General features: G+C 39.5%; 1 protein-coding gene across 6 annotated transcripts in view; it reads right to left on the reverse strand.

The window, feature by feature from the left end:
- The window catches only part of FBXW7 (F-box and WD repeat domain containing 7), a 278287-nt gene that overhangs the window by 16637 nt on the left and 241068 nt on the right, over positions 1-20582 (reverse strand). For 3 of the 6 annotated variants that reach the window (XM_032771269.2, XM_075066326.1, XM_032771272.2), the window contains 3 exons: positions 11770-11904; positions 6362-6485; positions 5454-5483 (listed from right to left, as the gene is read on the reverse strand). In XM_032771269.2, coding sequence (XP_032627160.1) covers positions 5454-5483; positions 6362-6485; positions 11770-11904 — 289 coding nt within the window. The remainder of the gene's footprint in view (positions 1-5453; positions 5484-6361; positions 6486-11769; positions 11905-20582) is intronic. The other 3 variants (XM_075066325.1, XM_032771275.2, XM_032771273.2) reach the window with 1 other exon arrangement.

A 20582-nucleotide genomic window follows, 5' to 3' on the forward strand; every position in this document is an offset into this window, starting at 1 on the left:
TTTTTTTATTGAGAGGAGGTAATCCAAAATAGTAGGGATTTTAGCACCTTCTAGGGATTTCAGATGATGCTGTAGAAAATGTCTTCCGTTTTACTGTATAGTATCTCCTTGTGGAATCTTTCATATTGTTGCTAAAGATGGATTATACAGCCTTTGAACACAACTTATCTTAATTTTATAACGTTTTAGTTTTTTTAATCAAAATGTCATATTATACCGCCGTACAGAATCTAAGCATGTTACCTCAACATATGGCTATTAGCCAGGATGACATGATCTATTTTCCATAAATTCACATGGATTGGCATTAATTAATTATATTACTCTCCTTTAATTCTTGATGAATTAAACTCCCAATCAGCGGCTCCACTGTCTTACCTAGGAGAGAGATCAGACTGACAGGCCTAACTTTACCTGGCTCATCCTGTTTACCTTTTTAAAATATCGGTACAACATTAGCTTTTTTCCAGTGTTCCAAGACTTATTGAGAATCAACATTAATGGTCTAGCAAACTCCTCAGAGAGCACTTTTAAAACTCTTCGATGCAAGTTAGCTGGAGCTGCCGATTTGAAAATGTCTGTCTTTGGTAGCTACTGTTTAACATGCTCCCGAGATACTAGTGAAAGGGAAAATATGTTGTCATATGATACGACTGGGTCATCTGTGTTTTTTTCAAATAAGGAACAAATTTATTTAACACTTCTGCCTTTTCTGCATTATTATTAAGCCTACGAGGGACTCGGAAACAGGTAATGGCATTTTTGACAGAGTGCCACTCCCCTTTCTTAAATGGATGATGACCATTGATTTTAGCATTGTAATCACACGATTCATCCCACCAGGTTTCATTAATGCCAAATTGAATTCCTGCGCGTAATTGAGCAATTCTAATTCCTCTTGTTACCCAGGCTCCCTGCACTGGTGTATAGGCAATTAAAGAATTTCTTCTCTTCATGTCCTTTGGTTCCCTGGATTGATTTTGTTCTCAACACCTCAATTTTGTGCTAAAAGAGTACTCATATTTCCTCTTTTTACCATTCTCTTTTGTTATTAGTTTAATGCCCTCCTAACTTCTCTAGCCACCCTGTCCCTGAGGAGGTTGGTTTCCCTTCTGCTGAGGTGGAGGACATCTGAACTATACAAGTCCTCTCTCTCCACAGAAGGTGGACCAAATGTTCTACAAAATTAAACCCATTCACCCTATACCACATCACTTCCAGAATCTTCCACCTTCTGTCTTCCTTCAGTCCTGGGACAGAAAGGATCTCAGGGAAAATCACTTAGACATTCTTTTCCTGAAGTCACTTATAATCTGTGAGATATCACACAACAGTGTCGTTATTGCCAGTTTGAACCATCCATCATCCAGGGATCCTTGCCCAAAAGCCTATGCAGTCTTAGAATTACATTTCATGTCTTGGCTCCAGGAAGAAAACACACCATTCTGTTGTCCATCTGTCCTTTACAGAATGTTCTTTGAATTCTTCTGGGTATTGAAGCCTCAACAAGAATGGTCTGTCTCTCTTGGACAGTTGGAGATATGTTTGTGGGTAAGCTTGGTTTCTTACAGATTGGGCCAAGCTGCCATCCACAGATATGTCCTATACCTCCCACCATTCCCTTGGACCAGCTCGATCTTCAGGGATATATTCCACAGTTCCTTGGCAAGAACTAGGTATTGACTGGAAACGTCTAGCTGTGTCGAATTCCTCCTGGTCCTCTTCTCTCTGGTGGCCACTGCTTACCCATCCTTGTCTGTGTAGAATGTTGCCATGACTTCTTGCTCCTTATGAACTACTAGGCCTCCTCTCTGAAATCTTCTCCCTCTGACTCCTTGCTGGGCAGCTTCTTTCTTCTTTGAACTTGGCATACTGATGTTTCGTGAACGTGGCTGTCTAGAAACTCCTCAGCTTCTCTGATTCTCAGTAATGTCTCTACTTGCCCTCCATTCCAAGGCTTTTCTCCTCCAGCACAGCCACCAACTTGCACTTAATGCACAGGAAGTCTCTTCTGGCTTCAAGAAGAAAAGAAAACATGGCATATCCACTGTAGGCCACCACCACTGTTCCATTGCTGGCCATCTTGAAATCACATGTAGTAGCAAACCTGCAAGGACAGCCTCTCACACACTCTCTAAACTCCCTCAAACTCTCTTATTAGCTGCTTCTGTTCATAGCTCTCGAGTTTGCCTAGCAAGTTTCCTTGATTATTTCAGCTCTGCCCAACACCACCAGAGAGCAATTAATCACTCAGACTTCAATCAGCGGGGCTGATCTAAACTTCAAGTGTCAGAGTCATGTGGCCCTTACCAAGCTACCAACAAAAAGACCTGTTTCAGCTGCCTACACAGGAGTCCATGGTCCAGCCTACATAGTCTATACCCAGAGGACAAAAAGTCAAACACCTCACATATGGACATGTAAGGTCCAAATAAATGGGGGCAGCTAACTAAATTAGTTTTGAGAGAGAGCTGAACAGAAGTATGAGTGTGTTTATGTGACAGGGTTGCCTGTGATGGTGAGAGGCAGAGCTCAGCAACCTTGGGGTCCACTTCTGGTTTATATCTTATGCTCCTAAAAGCTCATGTTTCAGGGGTTCAGCTGTCCACATTCAGAGGTCAGAAAGGTATTCCATCCCACTCCCCTTCCTATGTACTTTTTTTTTTTTTAATCTCCTTCCTCAAGGATTGCCATGGCTGGAGATGGGACGTTGGACAGTGAGGGACAGGGCTCTGAGATAGCACCAAGCGTTCTCTCTCTCTCAGATTGTTGGCTGGTTGGTTCTTGCTCATGTGCCCAGGGTCTAATGGGTTGCTATATGTGGAGCTGGGAAGGAATTTTCCCTAGGTCAGATTGGCAGTGACCTTGGGTTTTGGGGTTGTTGTGGGGTGTTTTTTGTTTGTTTGTTTGTTTGTTTTTGGCCATCTGCTGCAATGTGTTAGTGCAGATCACTTGCCAAGATCATCATTAAACATTTCCTTTCTATTGCGGGGAACTTGGGCACTGGTGCACCTCTATCCCTTCTGTTCTCCAGGTACATGTCACAGGCAGTCTTCTGTGGTCTGCAGTACTTTGCTCTAGGTTTGGTTGTTGGACTCAGTGTGCTGATGCAGGGTGATGTTCGCAGCCTGTAAGATACAGGAAGTCACATTAGATGATCTGGTGGTCCCTTCTGGCCTTAAGCTCTGTGACTGTGTAATGGCAGGAATTGTTTACAGGTTTTGTGCATTCTACATGGCTCCAGAAGGTTTATGTGTAGATGGGATTGTTGGCGTGTCCAGATACTTTGTGCCACATGCTCATCCAGCTAGGCTCTCCATTCTGGTAGGAAGCGTTTGTGATCAGTCTTCTTGTGGTTGGGGGAGGGACAAAGGGAAAGGCTACACATTCTGTTTCTCACTTCTCAGGAGACAGAAGCCTGAGTTTTGTGGCGGGAGAGAGGCCAGTTTGTCACACTGTGCCTTTTTGGCCTGTAAGCATCAAAGGTGAAGCCCTGCAAAGGTGTCATGTAGGCACACAAGGCCATGTGACCTAGGAGGATTAGACGAGTTTGAACTGTCATCTGGTTGCTCCATTGATGCTGCATGATGAGATCCTGTCTGAGAATCTGTCCTGAGGTAAGGATGTCTTGGCACTGGTTGAATCTAAGTTTGCCCCAATAAGGTCTGTAGTCAGTGTGGGAACTAAAATGGACTTTTCTACCTTTATTTGGAGACTGAGTAGGGACTGTTGGATTTCCCATACTTCATGTAGAGATCTCCTATGAGTAACGAGTCCTTAAGGTAGGGGAACACTGAAGAACCCTTACAGTGGAGATGAGCTGTCACTAGCAGTAGCACTTTAGTGAATACACTCCATGCTGGTGAGAGGCTGAAGGGGAGCATTCTGCATTGGTAGTGGTCCAGGTCCTTGGTGAATCCCAGGAATCTCCCACGTGCATAATAAATGTCTGTGTGGAAATAACCATCCTTTAAATCAAGAGCTGAGTCCAGGGTGATCATTCTGAATCTCAGAAGGCAGATAAAGACATTTAGTTGTCTGACAGCTAATATCAACCTCTTTTCTTCTTGGAGATGGAGGAAATATCTTGAATAAAACCCTTTTCTCCTGTGCTGAAGACGTACCAGTTCTGTGGGGCCAGGGGGAGGGAAACTATGTATCCACTCAACTATGTATCCACTGGTGATAATCACCAGAACACAGCTGTCAGATGTTATCAGATGCCAAGCCTGGAGGGAAAAAAAAGGTAGGCAGCCACCAAATGGGCCACAGGAAGGATCAGAGTGGGGTGCATCATGCCATTAGGAATCTTCAGAGCCTGTACTCATGGACTTCACAGGTTCAGCTTGGGAAGAACCAGCAGATGCTACACTTGGAGGGGACATAAAGCTTCCCTGAAGCAGGAGAGGTGTTTGTTTTTGTTGTCACTGACTGAAAAGTCCAAGGGTAGGACACACAATTCTTGAGACCCAGACACTAGACATAATAACTAGGCACCCCATGTGGAGAAGAGCTTTGGTGGAGTGGGAACCCCATAACCTATACTACTAAAAACTACACTTAAACTATTTACACGTAAGAACAAGCTTGAAGAAAAAAAATGCTAGCTAATACTGTGGACACAGAGGGGTTCTGTCTTAGACCATGGGTGGTAAAAAGAAATGGAAAGGCAGCTGGTCCAAGTCACCCTTCATGCCTTTGGTTTAAAGCATGAGGAAATGAGGGGTGCGGGCACGGACCAATGGACACTGCTAGCAGAAATCTTCCAGTCTCAAGTGGATGGAGCATATGGACACTGTGATGGGGTATGGCCAGATGGCTACAGTAAAGTATCGAGGAACAGATATGTTAGCTCTAGGCTAAACAAATCCCTAGTACCATGGTAACCAAATGGTAGTTGCTCCAGGTTAATCAAGGCACCTGGGGCCAATTAAGATCTTTCTAGAAGGCAGTGGAGGTAGCTACATTGATTAGAACACCTGCAGCCAATCAAGACAGGCTAATCAGGGCACCTGGGTTTAAAACAGGAGGCTCTTCCAGTCCGGCGGGGATGGAGGACCAGAGGAGAGGAAGCGAGTGTGAGGAGCTGGGAGCAAGACGGCGACACGAGCTGAGACTGAGAGGGTGTGCATCACTGGAGGTTTGAGAATTATTGACAATCAAGCATTCATTCAGACCACCAGGAGGAAGGGTCCATGTGGGTGTTGGGATAAAGAAAGGCTGTTTGGGAGGAGGCCATGGGAAGCAGCCCATGGAAGTTGTAGCTGTCCTATGCAGCCGTTACAGGAGGCACATAGAAGCTGGATCCCAGGGCCCTGGCTGGAAACCCGAGAGTAGGGTGCGGCCCGGGTTCCACCAACTCGCAGCAACTCCTGATAGACACAGACCTGTGGGTTTCACCAGAGGGGAAAGTCACTAAGGTGAGCAAATCCGCCAATAAGTGCAGGACTCACCAAGGTAGAAGAGGAACTCTGTCACAACACCTAGAGTGGAATACGCACAAGAACCATGACTCAAAATAGGACTGCATCCACGTGCTCCATCCTTATACTGGCTCCCTATTCATACAAGTAAAAATAGATATACTTGTTTTTCAAATTCTCCAAAGTTTTGCTGTTTTCTCTCTGACCCTATACAAATCTATTGTCTTGCCTATTTCCCAGTGCTCTTCTTTGACTCTTCACAGGGATTCTGCCACACCAGTATAGGGTGCACCCTCTTTTGTTTATGGAAACTCTGCCTCTACCTGAGCCATTAAATTACCATTTTTCTTCAAGTCTAACCTTGAAACCTCCCTGTTCATTTAGCCTACAATTGGCACTAGACCACAATGATCTCACTTTTTCCTAATTACTACATCATTCTATTCTCCCCTTGTTACTGCAAGAATACATACCTGTACCTTTATCAATTTCACAATTCAGTGCCTTTTGCTCTCACTGTACATCACTTTCCCTTTGTTTGTATGAGTCACTCTACCCAAACTCTTTAAAGCATTCTTTCTATTCTCCTGGTAACTGTAAAGTATTCGGTGGTAGTTTCTATGAAAATTAACTCTAAATTGTAAAAATCATTTTATAGTATATATACTGTACCAACTGGATACAGCATATATAGGTCTTTATACTACATATAACTTTTTATAGATATAATGTTAACATTTAACTGTAGTTTATTTCAAAATATCACATTAAATATTTTCTACCTCTGCTTCTAAGATATTTATTACAGAGGTCAAGCATTAGTAACAAATTTACACTCAACTGAATTCCTTTCTAAAAATGTTAAGCTTCTTACATAAATGAAGATGAACACTCATAGCTGCTTCTACCACTATGTTAGCATTTTTCCTGAGCCTTACCCTCCTCCTTGCATTTCTCTCTCCACAAAAGGTTATCCTCAGCCAGAATTCTCCAATAACGGCATGTCTGTGCTGCCTGTAGAAGGTCCTTGGGTTCCAGGAATGAAAGCACATATAGTGCCAACTGTAAAGAGGTAGGAGATTAAACTCTGTCATTCACAGAAAACAGAGACTGAGATGCAGACAGTCAGAACAGATGTATTAAAACAATAAACTGAATTATCAGACAGGCCCAGAAGTATGAGAGAGCTACAGTACATTCCTATAGGAGCAAAGTACTGCTAGACAAAATAGTTTTAATAATACCTTGAGATCCAAGAAAAAATGTCACTCGGGAAACATTTTCTGTAAAAGAAACTAGGTGCCAGGTGGGACCATTGACTATTGAGTGTCAGACCTATATAATAAAATTAAGTTATGCAAATTATAAGTTATCATAAACTAATTAGAGATTATTAGTTTGTGGTATATTATAATATTTGATTAATTAATATTCAGATCAAAGCAAGGTTATTGTGAGAAATGGATTTGACAGTGCAAACGAACAGTGGATATTTGCGGGACTGGTGAAAAAAATGTGCTTCTGTAGTAGAAACAGTTTGTGCCAATAGAAACAAATGAACAAAAAATGAATTTCAAAACAGATACTGGGTTGAGTGCAATGTTATCACAGCAAACATACAAAAATATAGTGTCTGTCCCAACTGTAAAATTTAAAACTGAGCTTGTTTCATATAGTAAGCATAACATGACCCCACGGAGCAAATATCCTGCCATGCTTATATGCCATTCAGCAGAGCTTTAATAGTGGAACAATTAAGTTCCATGTGTGCTTGAGTTGAAAAACAGTGTGCAAATGCAGTTGATCAAACAGGTATATAACCTATTTACTGAACAGAATGGAAAAATATTCTTTAATTTTACAAGATGTTTTATGGACTACTAGGGTGCATACTGGATATAATATATCATATTAATGTAGATTGTAGAATTTGAACTTAGCTAGATGGTAACATTAGAGGTTATTGAGTTAATTTAGTCACTAGCTGGCTGGATTAAACCAAATGGTGACCAAAATAAAACTAGACAGCTACACACAATCTGCTCCACTATCATATATTATACAGACTCCTGAACATCAGTCCTGGACAAGCAACAGAAGACGTCTAACACAAAATCAAGGACATCAGTTCTCAGTTTCTGGAGCTATCCAGGATGCTACTGACACTGCTCCTCTGCTGACAGAAGTAACACACATCCATTCAGTCACTAAAAATGAAAAACAGAGCAATAAACACAGGGTCCAAGCAGCAAATCCACATCAGTAGCCAATAGATCACTGCAGAAAAAAGTTTTTGAGAAAAAAAAATTGGACAGGAATAGCTAACAGAAAAACTATTTGTAATCAGAAACAGTAGCTATTGACAAGTGTCCAGTATGAGGCAGAATAATCATCTTATTTGTCATGAAGGTCAGGTTATCTGCTCTGACCTCTAGTATGTGTCTTTGTGTTTTGTTGGCATTGTTTTATTTACATTTAATAAAAAACAAAAAATGAAGTTGACCCACCCACAACCTGCCTTCCAAACAAAACAAAAACACCCAAAAAGGAAGAAATAACAGTAGTTACTGAAGTTTGGAAATGTTGATCTTATTACATGAATTACAGCAGACAGTTGGCATGTCAGTAAGACAGAGGCACATGAAATATATCCCATTTTTTCCTCTGGGTGTTTCTGATCAGAAAAGAATATATTTTTAAACACAACTTACCCTGCTTACATTAGGTGTAAAAATTTTGTTTAGAATCAGTACTTCATTAAAGTATGTTAACTGACATGTTTTAAAATGCAACCTGTTTTAATCTAGATGTGGCCTAAATTGTATCAAGGGTCAAACCAGCTCACTGCTGGCACTAGGATTGTGGGTGCATAAAGGTGGCATAACATTTGTCCCAAACGCAACTCAGACAGACCCAAAGATTGGGTCCCTGCTGCCTAAGTGCTGTATTTAGCACTAACATCCTGTCACGGAGTGTGGGGGAGTCAGGGCCCTGCACCCTCCACTTCCTGCAATTCACTGTGACTCAGCCAGCCAGTAAAACAGAAGGTTTATTAGACGACAGGAACACAGTCCCAAGCAGGGCTTGTAGCTACAACCAGGACCCCTCAGCCAAGTCCCTCAGGGGGCAAGGATCTTAGACCTCAGACTTGCGGTTCCCTGCCTCTTCCTAGCCAGCCCAAAACCAAAACCAAAACCCCTCCAGCAGGCTCTCTCCCCCTTCTTCTCTCTCCCTCTCCCTTTGTCCAGTTTCCTGGGCAAATGTGTCAACTTGCCCCACCCCCCTTCCTAGCTCAGGTTACAGGCTGAGGTACCGTACCTCCCCTAAAGTCATCCTCTGCTCTGCCATCCCCCCCATGCAGACAGTCCCAGTAAAACTAAACAACATTCCCAGGTCAATCCACCCTGCTCCCTACTGAGTCACACATCCTTTAAAGGATTAGTGATATCCAGTAATGACGCATCATAAATATACATGTTTGAATTATTTACTGGGCATCACTGAAGGGTTAAATCCTCTAAATTATTGGCAGTCTCTCCCTAAGTCACACTTCTTGCAATTTATTTCCAGGAGTGGAAGGAACTATGGAATTTTTTAGACTTGGTCCAAACAGTTCAATACCAATGATTCTTCCTAATTTTGTAATGAGAAAAACAAGAAACTGTATCCCTTACTCCCAAAATATCTTGGGTGTCAGTTTCTTTTAGAAGGACTTTCACCCTAAAGAAAACTTGGAGAGGGAAGGCATATATTTGGCTTTTCCTCTACTGTATTTCCTTGCCATTGCTGAAGACATCTTTGAATAAGATCCCTCTTATACAAATCATTTCCATCTTCTGGTCACCCCAGGCATACATTCATTCAGTCAATCACAACATTGTGTATGACCTCATAGGAGGTCATTATCGGTATTGATGAGTTTCTTTTGTTGCATTAATGTTCAAGTTTCAGTAAGCAAGAAAGATATCTAGAAACTCCTAAACTTAACACAAGTAATTTCAATATTTAGCACTGGTATCAGGAAAAATAAATGAAAGGTAAATAGATTTGTGCTTAAGTATGACACTTTAATACTGGGAGGGAATTATTTTCTATACAAAAAGTTATTTGGGGGCATGACTACACTGGAGTTAAACACCTGTGGCCAGCCCACGACTCAGGCTCATGGAACAGACTGTAGGGCTGCAAAATTGTGGTGTAGATGTTTGTGCCTGTGCTAGAACCAAGGCTCTGGATCCTCCCAGCCCCACAGCCCAAGCCTGGTGAGCTTGTCAGCTGCCATAGGCCAGCTGAGGGTGTTTAATTGCAGTGTAGACATACTCTTTAAGACTAAGAGCAAGGACAGCACAAATGATACACAACATAAGAAGAGGATTATTTGTAGTTGGATTAGTTTGGGTGCTAAATCATGTGAGGGAAATTTAGATATAAGCACTGGTGATATTCATTACATGTATCCAGTTTTCCAAACTGTAGGAGTGATAAAGCATCTTCTCTCCTTTCAGAATGTAAGATTCCTACACCTCCCACCCAACACTTCTTGTGCTTCTGAACTATAGAAAGCTTTGGGCAGCTTCTCTAGGTATAACACAACATGGTATGTTTCTTTCTCCATAGTATTCCTCACAAACAAGTGAAGGATTCCAAAGAAACTGGGTGCAGAAAACACGTATGTCAATATTAGTTACATGCACTGTGCATGTTTAGTTAATATTCATAGTATACGTTACTTCCATCCCCTAACAAAAATGATCCAATTAACTCCAAAGGATGGCTATGACACTTTCCACAGTTACAAAAAATACTACACTAGCACATGAAAGGAAAACAGGGGCCATGACTATCTAAGTATTAAAAATATATAGCTTACGCTGAAAGGAATGCCAGAGAATGGAACACAAGAACAATCTTAATACACATGAAGAACATAAGGAACATATTCTAACACCAGCATAACACTACTAAGAATGCTTTAAAAGGTGTAGGAAAAGAAAAATCCATGTTTCTACCAAGAAAATCTCTTAGCTAATAAAGTAATTAAAACCAGAAGCAAAATTTTAATAGGGAACAAACTAGCAGGTACTGGGTAGTTGTACTGGTGGACACCCACGTGAAAAACAGTTAAGTATATCATAAAAACCAGTCAGCAGTAAAACAACTAATTTTTACTAACCCTCTAAGAACTAAGGCATTTGTTTTAGGGCCTGGATAGCTAAGGCTTGGTCAACACTTAAAGATATATCAGCATAGCTATGTCGGTCAGGAGTGTGAAAAAGACAAAAAACCTCCATTGTAGATTCAGCTATGCCAGTGGAAGAATGCTTCTGTCAACGTAGCTAATGATATTCAGGAAGGCGGTGGTCATAAACCAATGGAAAAACTCCTTGTCAGTGTACACTCTGCCTGTCCTATGGGGCTATGCTCCCATAGCCTCCATAGCACAGACATAGCCTAATGGACCACCTCTCTCATACTACTCTATACCAACTGTGGACTACTTCAGAAGTACTCTCACCAACATTCCTTAGGCTGTATGTACTCAATGGAGGATCCCTGAATCTAGTACTTGCTTCTCTATTGACCTGACAGAGTCTGAGTTGCTGACCTGCAGGGTATATTGAAAGATATTTGTTTACCCATGGGATTGACTGGGGGTTAGAATAAGGGGATTGGAGTTTTCGGGTCCTTGTTGCTGGGGAATTTGTCAAGTTCTCTTTTAATTATACAAGTAACATTAACAGATTTAATGCAGATTTAATAATGCATACACCTGGAGAATGATAGGTGCATGTTACAAATCAAGAATAAATTTGTATATGTTGAGTGTTTTGTTGTCTCTTCAAAATGTGGAGGGGATGATGATCAAAACGTACACGCTGATGATACAGAATATATGCAAGACTAAAACTGGCAAATCAGTCAGAGACAAGACACTAAATACCCAGAAGGAAAACCTGGTTAAAGAAAACCTATCTAAGCTGAATGAACTCAAATGACTTATAGTACATCAGGGAACTTATCTCAGTAGTTGAAAGAAAGTCATTTGGACAGATTTTTTGAAGATTTTAAGGTGCTTGAAGATGGAAATAGGCACTTCTGAAAATCCCAAACGGTGCCTAAATATCTTCAAAAATCTGGCCTTTATCTCAAAATCATACATTAATCTGAGCATTACATTATTAAGACATGGCAGTTTGTCAACTTGTAGTCCTCTTTAACACCAATTAACAGTGTTAAATTGACAATACTGAATACCATAATTAGCATGGAAATGTTTAAAGGTGATAGATGATGCGTTACATAGTCAAACAGCACCCAGAGCCCAGCATTAACTGATAATCCTCACCTCTTTTGGGAGCAAGGAAATAAAGTCTCGTTGAAACTGGGGCTCTATCACTTGCATCATATGTTTCACTTGTGTTGGTTCACAACTATCAATGAGTTCATCTAAAGCAAGTAACTTCTCTGGTCCACTCCAGCTCTATAAGAGAGAAAGATATGTTCAGAGTTTGTACTATTTTAGTATACAATACTTATAAGCTACTTTGCAAAAAAGTGAGTATGCAGGATACCCAGCGATAGTGTGTTTAGGCTTCCTATGGGTAAATATCTTACCCACACAAAATAATTTGTTAGGGTTTTTGCGATAATCATTTAAAATTAAGCAAAATAAAATGGATGGAAAATGTTTAGAACCCAAACTCAAGTGCCAATAGAGAAGTGTATCTATTGTGTTGATGAGTATGATCTATAACATTAAAATCCAACATGAATAACTAAAAAAATTGTACATTGTTTTAAAACCAATTTAGAATGTGTTGAGAGTGAAGTGATTAATGCAAGAGTACTCACTCCAATGGGTATTCAAATGAAATGTTCAATTTCAGCCATCAAAATTTCACTGTTTCATTAGAAACTTTAAATAGGGTGTAGGGAGAGAACCAAACCAAAAAACACCAAGTGGCAACTTTCTCTAAAATACAATGTTATATTTCAGAATCCTGGCTGTAAACCAATATTTGATTTTGTAAACACCAACTTACTAAGTAAACAGGGAATTCTGACTAGTAATTTTCTTACTTCACATTCTTACTAATGGGCAGCATAAAATTTGATGACTTTAAATAGGCACTCATCTGAGAGTACAGCAGATTAGCAGCATCTGCAGAAAAATTAATAGCAGAATATATGGCATATCTGATAAGCATGTCTTTCTCAAACTCATCTGTGCTCAACAGATTTTGATTTGTTATGCAAAAACAATTTCAAGAGAAAAAACAATAGAAAGAACTGATTTAGCAATCAAATTAGAGCATGAACAAAGTGTAAGAGGACAGAAAATGAAACAGCAAGTGTTTTATAAGTAGATTCATATTCATATTTTTGAACATATGGGTTCTAGAATGGCATATACAAGTAAATTAACACATTACATTACAGTTGAAAGGGCTGACTGTAATATGAGAAAGAAAGATAGTTTAGAATTAAGATTCATTTACCACCTTAACCTGTGCCTCAAGACCTAGATTTACCGTATTGTGGATTATCATTCTTTGGATTTGAAATTAAGGTATATTATTACTGACCATGTACTGCAATGCCTAGACGTAGTGAGGCAAGTTAAGAATAGAGTAGAAGTCAGAAAGATGAACTGTGAGCAGAACAGTAATTTACTCTTCTTTATGATGTAAAAAGTTATCTTTGTAGTTTTAAGAATTTTTTTTTAATTAACTCATTAGAAATATTAGGAAAATTAGCTCCTGACTTCACACTTTTTGTTGGAAGACACTGGCAAGGTTTGAGGACTGGGATGCGACGTTAGAGGAGACTGAAACCTGAACCATAGCATTCCCTGCTGACAACTGATGAGATGATATAGGCTGGTAGAAGTAGGTCTGGGATTTAAAAATTTAAAAATATATATTTTTTCAAAAACTTGATCTCAGTGGAGGTTTCAAAGATGCTCCTATCAACAGCTTCTAGAGCTTTACAATAGGACTCTTTCAGTGGGAACTATCTCAATTGAAAACTATCAATCATACAAACAATAAACCATAGATATCAAAAATATCAATCAAACCATAACCATACTTCTGAAAATCCTTTTAAGTAAAGTAGTTAGTGTACATACACAGCAGCTGCTTATCTCATCAGCTGTTTTAAAACTGTTTTGTTTTTTATTCCAAGACATTTGTTGACACTATCTAGAAATGTTTGCAACATTTAATCTGATCAAACTACTTTTCAATTATAGGAAAATAAAAGGAAAAATACACTGAAGCCAGAGTATCTGTATTAGTCTCTCATAACTTTCAAAATCATTCTAATCCAATTCTGTTAGTAATTAATATAGTAAAAATAATTCAAAGAACTTGAATATCAGCATTTTGTGCTGTGGCAGATGTTTGCTGTAGTTGTAAATTGATAATTGTTAATGGCCTCTAAATTCTGATGACAATATTGCACCTCAGTGTAAGTAATCCTTACTCTTATCTTTACTGATAAAATACCATGTAGAATTAAACTGAGAGGCACACACTGCCTCCCACTCCCTCCCCCTTCACAGGGGAAAACAAACTTTAAGACAGTGAAATCTATTCCTTCAGCTTTATAGGTTGGCTAGAGGCAACAAACTTAAGACCCTTCCAAGCAATCAACTGCTAAAAGAGGTTTACTCTAGGGAGCTCTCCTGATTGATCTTTCATGTTTTTAAAAATAAACTGGTAATGGTAAGAGATCTCTGAGGAAAAATATTTGCTGTGGAAAATTTTGTTGAGTGAGCAGTCTTGCCAGATAAATACATTGATGGGGGAATGACATTATCTTCATTAGATTAGCATTTCTGTGATCTGTAGATTTACCTGTTAGCAAAAAATGGCACACAGCACATTCAGCAGAGACAGAGAGGGGAAGGAGTAAGTGTGCGTTTTGTATAAACAATAACAGTGAACATGTTTGTAAACTAAAAAGTAAATAGGTGCCAAGCAATGATGCAAACTTTCAAATATTTTTGTTACTGAGCAACTCAAACATTTTAGATTCCTAAAAATGTTCCAGGCAAAAAAGCTCCATTAACCTTCCTCCGCATTCATGGGAATGTTGTACGCTGTAAGCATATACGTTGTGAAAACTCATGAATCAGTAGCCCTCCAATTATGCAGTTTTAGGACACAGTTACCTAGGCACAGAAACACAATTCAGCTAAATTAAAAAAATGTAATTTAGCATGAAAAATATTTTTTCTGTATCAAAACAGTATGCGGGGCACAAATGTAGCCCAAACATATTGCACGATCCTCTGTTTTTAGTAGCTCTATGTATGCATTTGCTTCTAGTTTGAGTATCTTGTACTGAAATAGTTAGCATATGCTAATTGCATAATGGATTGCAGTGACAGCAGTTGCTGCATACACTTACCCTACGGTAGAAGGTACTCCAGGGAGGTTGGTCCCTTCAAATCTGGCTTGTTAGGTATCCTCAACACAGTGGACTAATGGTGGCTCTCTGTCTACCACTCTTGAGGGGATTGTCTGTCTAGGTATCCTGCTCCAAACACTGCAGACTAACTAGACTCTTGAGGGCATTTTCTGCATTGTGCAATTCAAGAAGGTGAACAATCAAGCATGATATTCTGCTTCTGATCTTAGAAAAATTATTTGCAACTCTGAAAGTAAGTTATTTTGTGATGACAACTTATTAGATGACAGTGATATTGTGCCAGTTCATCTCAAGAGTAGATCTAAAAAGGAAGACTACATTTCCATTGACTGTTCATCAGGTTCATTTTCAGATGATGAGGAGCTTATGTTCAGCCCGGGTATAAGACTGGAAGAAACACAGTTGAGGATAACTTCACCAGTATTAAGCTTACTGAAGATCTACTTAATGAAAATTTGGCCTATGTTGGAACAATGCAGTGAAACAAGCCAGATGTACCGAGTGAGATGCATCCACATTGGAGCAGAGAAAAACCGCCATCAGTGTTCAGGTTTGCTGGGCCACTTACCCTGGCTTCTTATGTTCCAAAGAAGGGCAAGTTGGTAATAATACTATCGATGATACATCTTGACAAGGTTCTAGGAGGAGACAAAAAGAAACTCCACATAATTCTCCATTATGACACTAAAAGTGCTGTCAACAACATGGACCATCTTGCAAGAATGTACTCCTGTGGGTGCAAGATAAAAAGGTGGCCAATGTTTCTTTTCTTCAACATGTGTGATGTTGCTGGCATCCTGGTTTCCTTATTTGAGTCAGCAGTGATCCTGTTTGGCACCACACTCAACGAAAACAAGGCACTTATTCCTTGTCAGTCGAGGAGAATGACTCAAACATGCACATATAAACAGAAGAATCCTTGATAGCCATCATCTCACCATGCCCATCAAAGCAGCACTCTCATCCCTTGGCTACTATCAAAAACCAGATACCATGGGATCACTCTGCAGACTTGGCAGTGGCTGCTGCCACATTTGCTTACGGTCATTTGACCACAAGAGCTGCAAGCAATGTGGAGAATGCAGGGAATCTGTATGCGCTGACCATGCCACATCAATGCTGGTGTGTGAAAACTGCATGCAGGCTCACACTGAATGAAACTCCAGCTAGTTCTTTCAAATTGCTAGTTAAATAAAGGTTTTTCTCCCTAAAACATTAAATAGTTGTTCTTGATTTTTGAACCCATTTGGGCTATGAAGATGTCAGCCTCACTCCCTCCTTTTTTTCCTCCCACTCCTGTTTTTGTGCCTTACTATCAAGAAGTATTTATGTAATATTTAACACTGTAATAGTAAAGACCACTACATGGACTGAAAACACATATTGTGGACTAGCTAGGTGGAGGCAATTAGATCTCTTTCCTACTCTGAGCATATTCATACTTTGACCTGCTCTAAGTTTAATCTAGATTATTACTTTTTGGTGTGCTGTTGAATTCTTTTAGTGGTTGAAAGGTGTGTCTTACAGAGATACCTGAAGATGGAGAGAAGGGGCTCTTCCTGATCTCTTTTTGGGAGGGTGAACCAGTGTGTTAGTTTTGCTGTTGAAGACACTGCCTTCAGTTCCCTCAAACACGTATTTGGATTGGATAAACGTAGTGTGCAAGGCAAAACATAACTATGTTGACTGAAGCTGTCATGGGATAAGAGAGAAGGTCCTCTCATGGATTGGTAACTGGTTAAAAGATAGGAAACAAAGGGTAGGAATAAATGGTCAGTTTTCAGATCGGAGAGAGGTAAATAGTGGAGTCCCCCAGAGGTCTGTACCGTGACCAGTCCTATTTCAACATCTTCATAAATGAAATGGAAAAAGGGGTAAACAGGGAGGTGGCAAAATTTGCAGATGACACAAAACTACTCAGTATAGTTAAGTCTCAGGCAGACTGCAAAGAGCTACAAAAAGATCTTTCAGAACTGAGTGACTGAGCAACGAAATGGCAGATGAAATTCAATGCTGATAAATGCAAAGTAGTGCACATTGGAAAACATAATCCCAACGATACATATAAAATGATGGGGTCTAAATTAGCTGTTACCACTCAAGAAAGATCTTGGAGTCATTGTGGATAGTTCTCTGAAAACATTCACTCAATGTGCAGTGCCAGTCAAAAAGCAAATAGAATGTTAGGAATCATTAACAAAGGGATAGGTGAGACAGGAACTACCATAGTGCCGCTATATAAATCTATGCTACGCCCGCATCTTGAATACTGTGTGCAGATGCGGTTGCCCCAGCTCAAAAAAGATATACTGGAATTAGAAAAGGTTCAGAAAAGGGCAACAAAAATTATTAGGGGCATGGAACGGCTTCCATATGAGGACAGATTAATAAGACAGACTTTCAGTTGGAAAAGAGACGACTAAGGGGGAGATGACAGAGGTCTATAAAGTCATGACTGGTGTGGAGAAAACAAATAAGGAAATGTTATTTACTCCATCTCATAACACAAGAATTAGGGGTCACCAAATGAAATTAATAGGCAGCAGGATTAAAACAAAAGGATTTCTTTACACAACACACAGGCAACCGGTGGAACTCCTTGCCAGAGAATGTTGTGAAGGCCAAGACTGTACCGGGGTTCAAAAAAGAACTAGATAAATTCATGGAGGATAGGTCCATCAATGGCTATTAGCCAGGATGGGCAGAGACGGCGCCCCTAGCTTCTGTTTGCCAGAAGCTGGGAATGGGCGACAGGGGATGGATCACTTGATGATTACATGTTCTGTTCATTCCTGCTGGAGCACCTGTCATTGGCCACTGTCAGAAAAGAGGATACTGGGCTAAATGACCCTTTGGTCAGACCCAGTATGGCTGTTCTTATGTTCTTAAGGAAGGCAGTCTCTGATATGATGTGGACCTGTCCAAGTGAGGGCTTTCTACTCAAATACCAGAACCTTGAATTGGATCTGAAAGTGCGTGGGAAGACAGTATAGGTTGTAGAACACTGGCATGATATATGGTCTAGTGCTTGTTCTGCTTAGGAGATGGACCACTGTGTTGTACCTGTTACAGTTTCTTCATGAACATCTTGTCTAGGTGGAGGTACAGAGAACTGCAGAATACCAGAGAGGAAGTGACGAATGTGTGAATTACTATGGCTAGGTCTCTATCTGAAAGAAATAGTCTTTTTGCCAGAAGTGGCAGAAGCTGGACACTATCATAGCTGCCAAGAGCAAACACTCTCAATTACAGGCTAAGTGATGGTGCTTACCAGCTCCTCTACTGATTGACATTATTATGCATAGAAAAAGATTTTCCAATCCCAGTGTGCCAGATTCCCACCTCTCTTCATTTAAACGTGGAGGTTTCACAAACTTTGCCCATGTTAGACAAATGCCCCCTTACCACAATAGTATATAAGTGGGAAAAGTTTAGGGAGAGAGTAAAGAAGGGATTAATATTTGATGTAATTCTGCCCCCAGATGAACTTGGCAGGAACTGGATTTTTGGTTTCATGAGGAATTTCACTTTCAAAATTTGCAAGACAAGTAAAACATTTTGTAGGTTGCCAAAATTATATATGATATAAAATGGAATATCTAAAGATTCTGTTTCAAAAAGCCTGAATGTTGAATGAATTGGTGTTTCAACCTTATTGAAATGTTTCTTTTCAACTTTTCTTTCAAAACAAATTCTTGTTGGAATTTTGCAGAAATCAGTATTTACTGATTGAAAATTTTCCAATGGAACCTTTTTCCCCATCAGCTCTACTCTCTGTCTCCCCAGCTGCATTATGTCTTATCTGATTGTGTCCTTTACATCATAAACTTCTTGGGGCAGAGACTTTCTTTTCGTTGTCATGTTCAAAGCACTGAGCTCAGGTCAAATAGTAAATTAAAAAGACTTTATAGAACATTTTAGTGTTCTTAAAAGACTCAGACATTAGCCTGGAAATTCAAATGAATGGGAATATACAGTTAATAGAACTCAAATAACTATAACTCTACTTCAGTGCCACCCACACTATCCTCAGAACAGATGTCTGAGACCAAGATACGAAGTTGTAAGACCAGGAGACAAATCCTCGAACAATGCACATCTCAACTGAAGCAGTGACTCTAGAAATTGTAAAGTGATCTTATTGAACTATTTCAATCAAGTTTAGAGAGACTGTATGCCACTATAGCATTTAAAGAAAAATGTACACTAATTACAGGAAACCATTTGTGTCTTATTTTGAACCATTCAGAGTAGACGGAAAAGAAAATCTCTGTTCATCAGAAATGATCGATTCAAGACAAGTGTTTGAGACAGATCCCCCTAATTATACAGAATTATGTTGTACTGAAACTGATCATTAATATCTGAGGCTATAAAACTCTTAATGGCTAAACTAAAATTTATGTAGTTAATACACCTGTGTACCAGGTGGATGACAAATCAAATCATACTTATGTAGCAGAAACATACATTCAAAACCAAAGTCGTATAGTCCAGAGTTTCTTGATTCTACAAGCAGCAACATAAGTAAAGTGGATTTAAGATATTCCCAGCTCCACGCAATGAACTACTTGAAGTCCTTACAGTCAGAAGTCCTTCATCAAAATGTCTCCATCTTACACACTAGACAGACAGGAATACTGGATGGCAGACTGGCAGGAGATGGACAGGCATTAAGGTTGCATGGCATCAAGAACTGTGCATTTCCAATCCTTTGTAAAATTTTCTTTCAAAGAGTAATCTTATTTTGACTTCCAGGCAAGCTTACAAGCTTTTGAGAAAACTGCAAAGTTTTCTTAGGATTTTTCCTCACAACTAAAACATTTACAACTGTACCTCTAATTTAACTGAGTTGGTTGTGTTTTGTTTATTTTTGGTCTGTGAATTCAATTTTAAAATTGATTGCAAAGACACTGTCAGTACAGATGGATTTATAGACAAATAGGATAGTGCTACTTAACGGACTTAACAGCCATGCTATACTAATAAGGGAGAAAGAGCTCCCATTTTGATTGCCATACAGAAACAAAATATCAGATTGTAAGAGTGACACTGTCAGTGCATGCTCAGAAACTGCATCATCTTAAGTAATTTTTAACTATACTTTGTACAAGTTTTTATTTTCCTATAGAGAAATAAAGGTAATAAAGGTAAGTGCCCTTAGAGGAGTCAGGGAGATGTGACTTTAAACCTGAAAGCTAAGAGTTTCAAAAGTTAGGCTCCAAAATAACTGGCTTGATTTTCACAAGTGCTGAACACCTATTGCTCCAACTGAAGTAATCAGTGGGAACTTCTGCATGATCAGCACTTTTGAAAATCAGGTCACTTATTTAGCAGCCTAAATCATGATTTAGAAATATAACTTTAGGCTCTTTTTGAAATCATGACCTAAAACATTAGGTTAAATGTCTAGTTACATTTTTATTAAGAGTAGATTTATTTGTTACTGAAACAGTTTTTCTGTAGGCTAATATATGTATCTAACAAGTGTCATTCATAACAATCTGCAACCATAAAGGGGTCTTATTTTGCAGTCCTGACCGGCAAAATTCCCATTGACTAACAGCCTCTTCCTGTCCCATCTCTTCCTATGCACTCAGAAAATATTCAGCCTCCCACTTCACGTAACTCTGTTTTTCCAGGGATTATACCTTCTAATTCTATAGTATGAGACAATATATTCATGTAATGTTTAAGAAAAGTTTTGTACATCAATTCTAA

The sequence above is a fragment of the Chelonoidis abingdonii genome, chromosome 5, assembly GCF_003597395.2.
Source record: "Chelonoidis abingdonii isolate Lonesome George chromosome 5, CheloAbing_2.0, whole genome shotgun sequence".
NCBI classification, from domain to species: domain Eukaryota; kingdom Metazoa; phylum Chordata; order Testudines; family Testudinidae; genus Chelonoidis; species Chelonoidis abingdonii.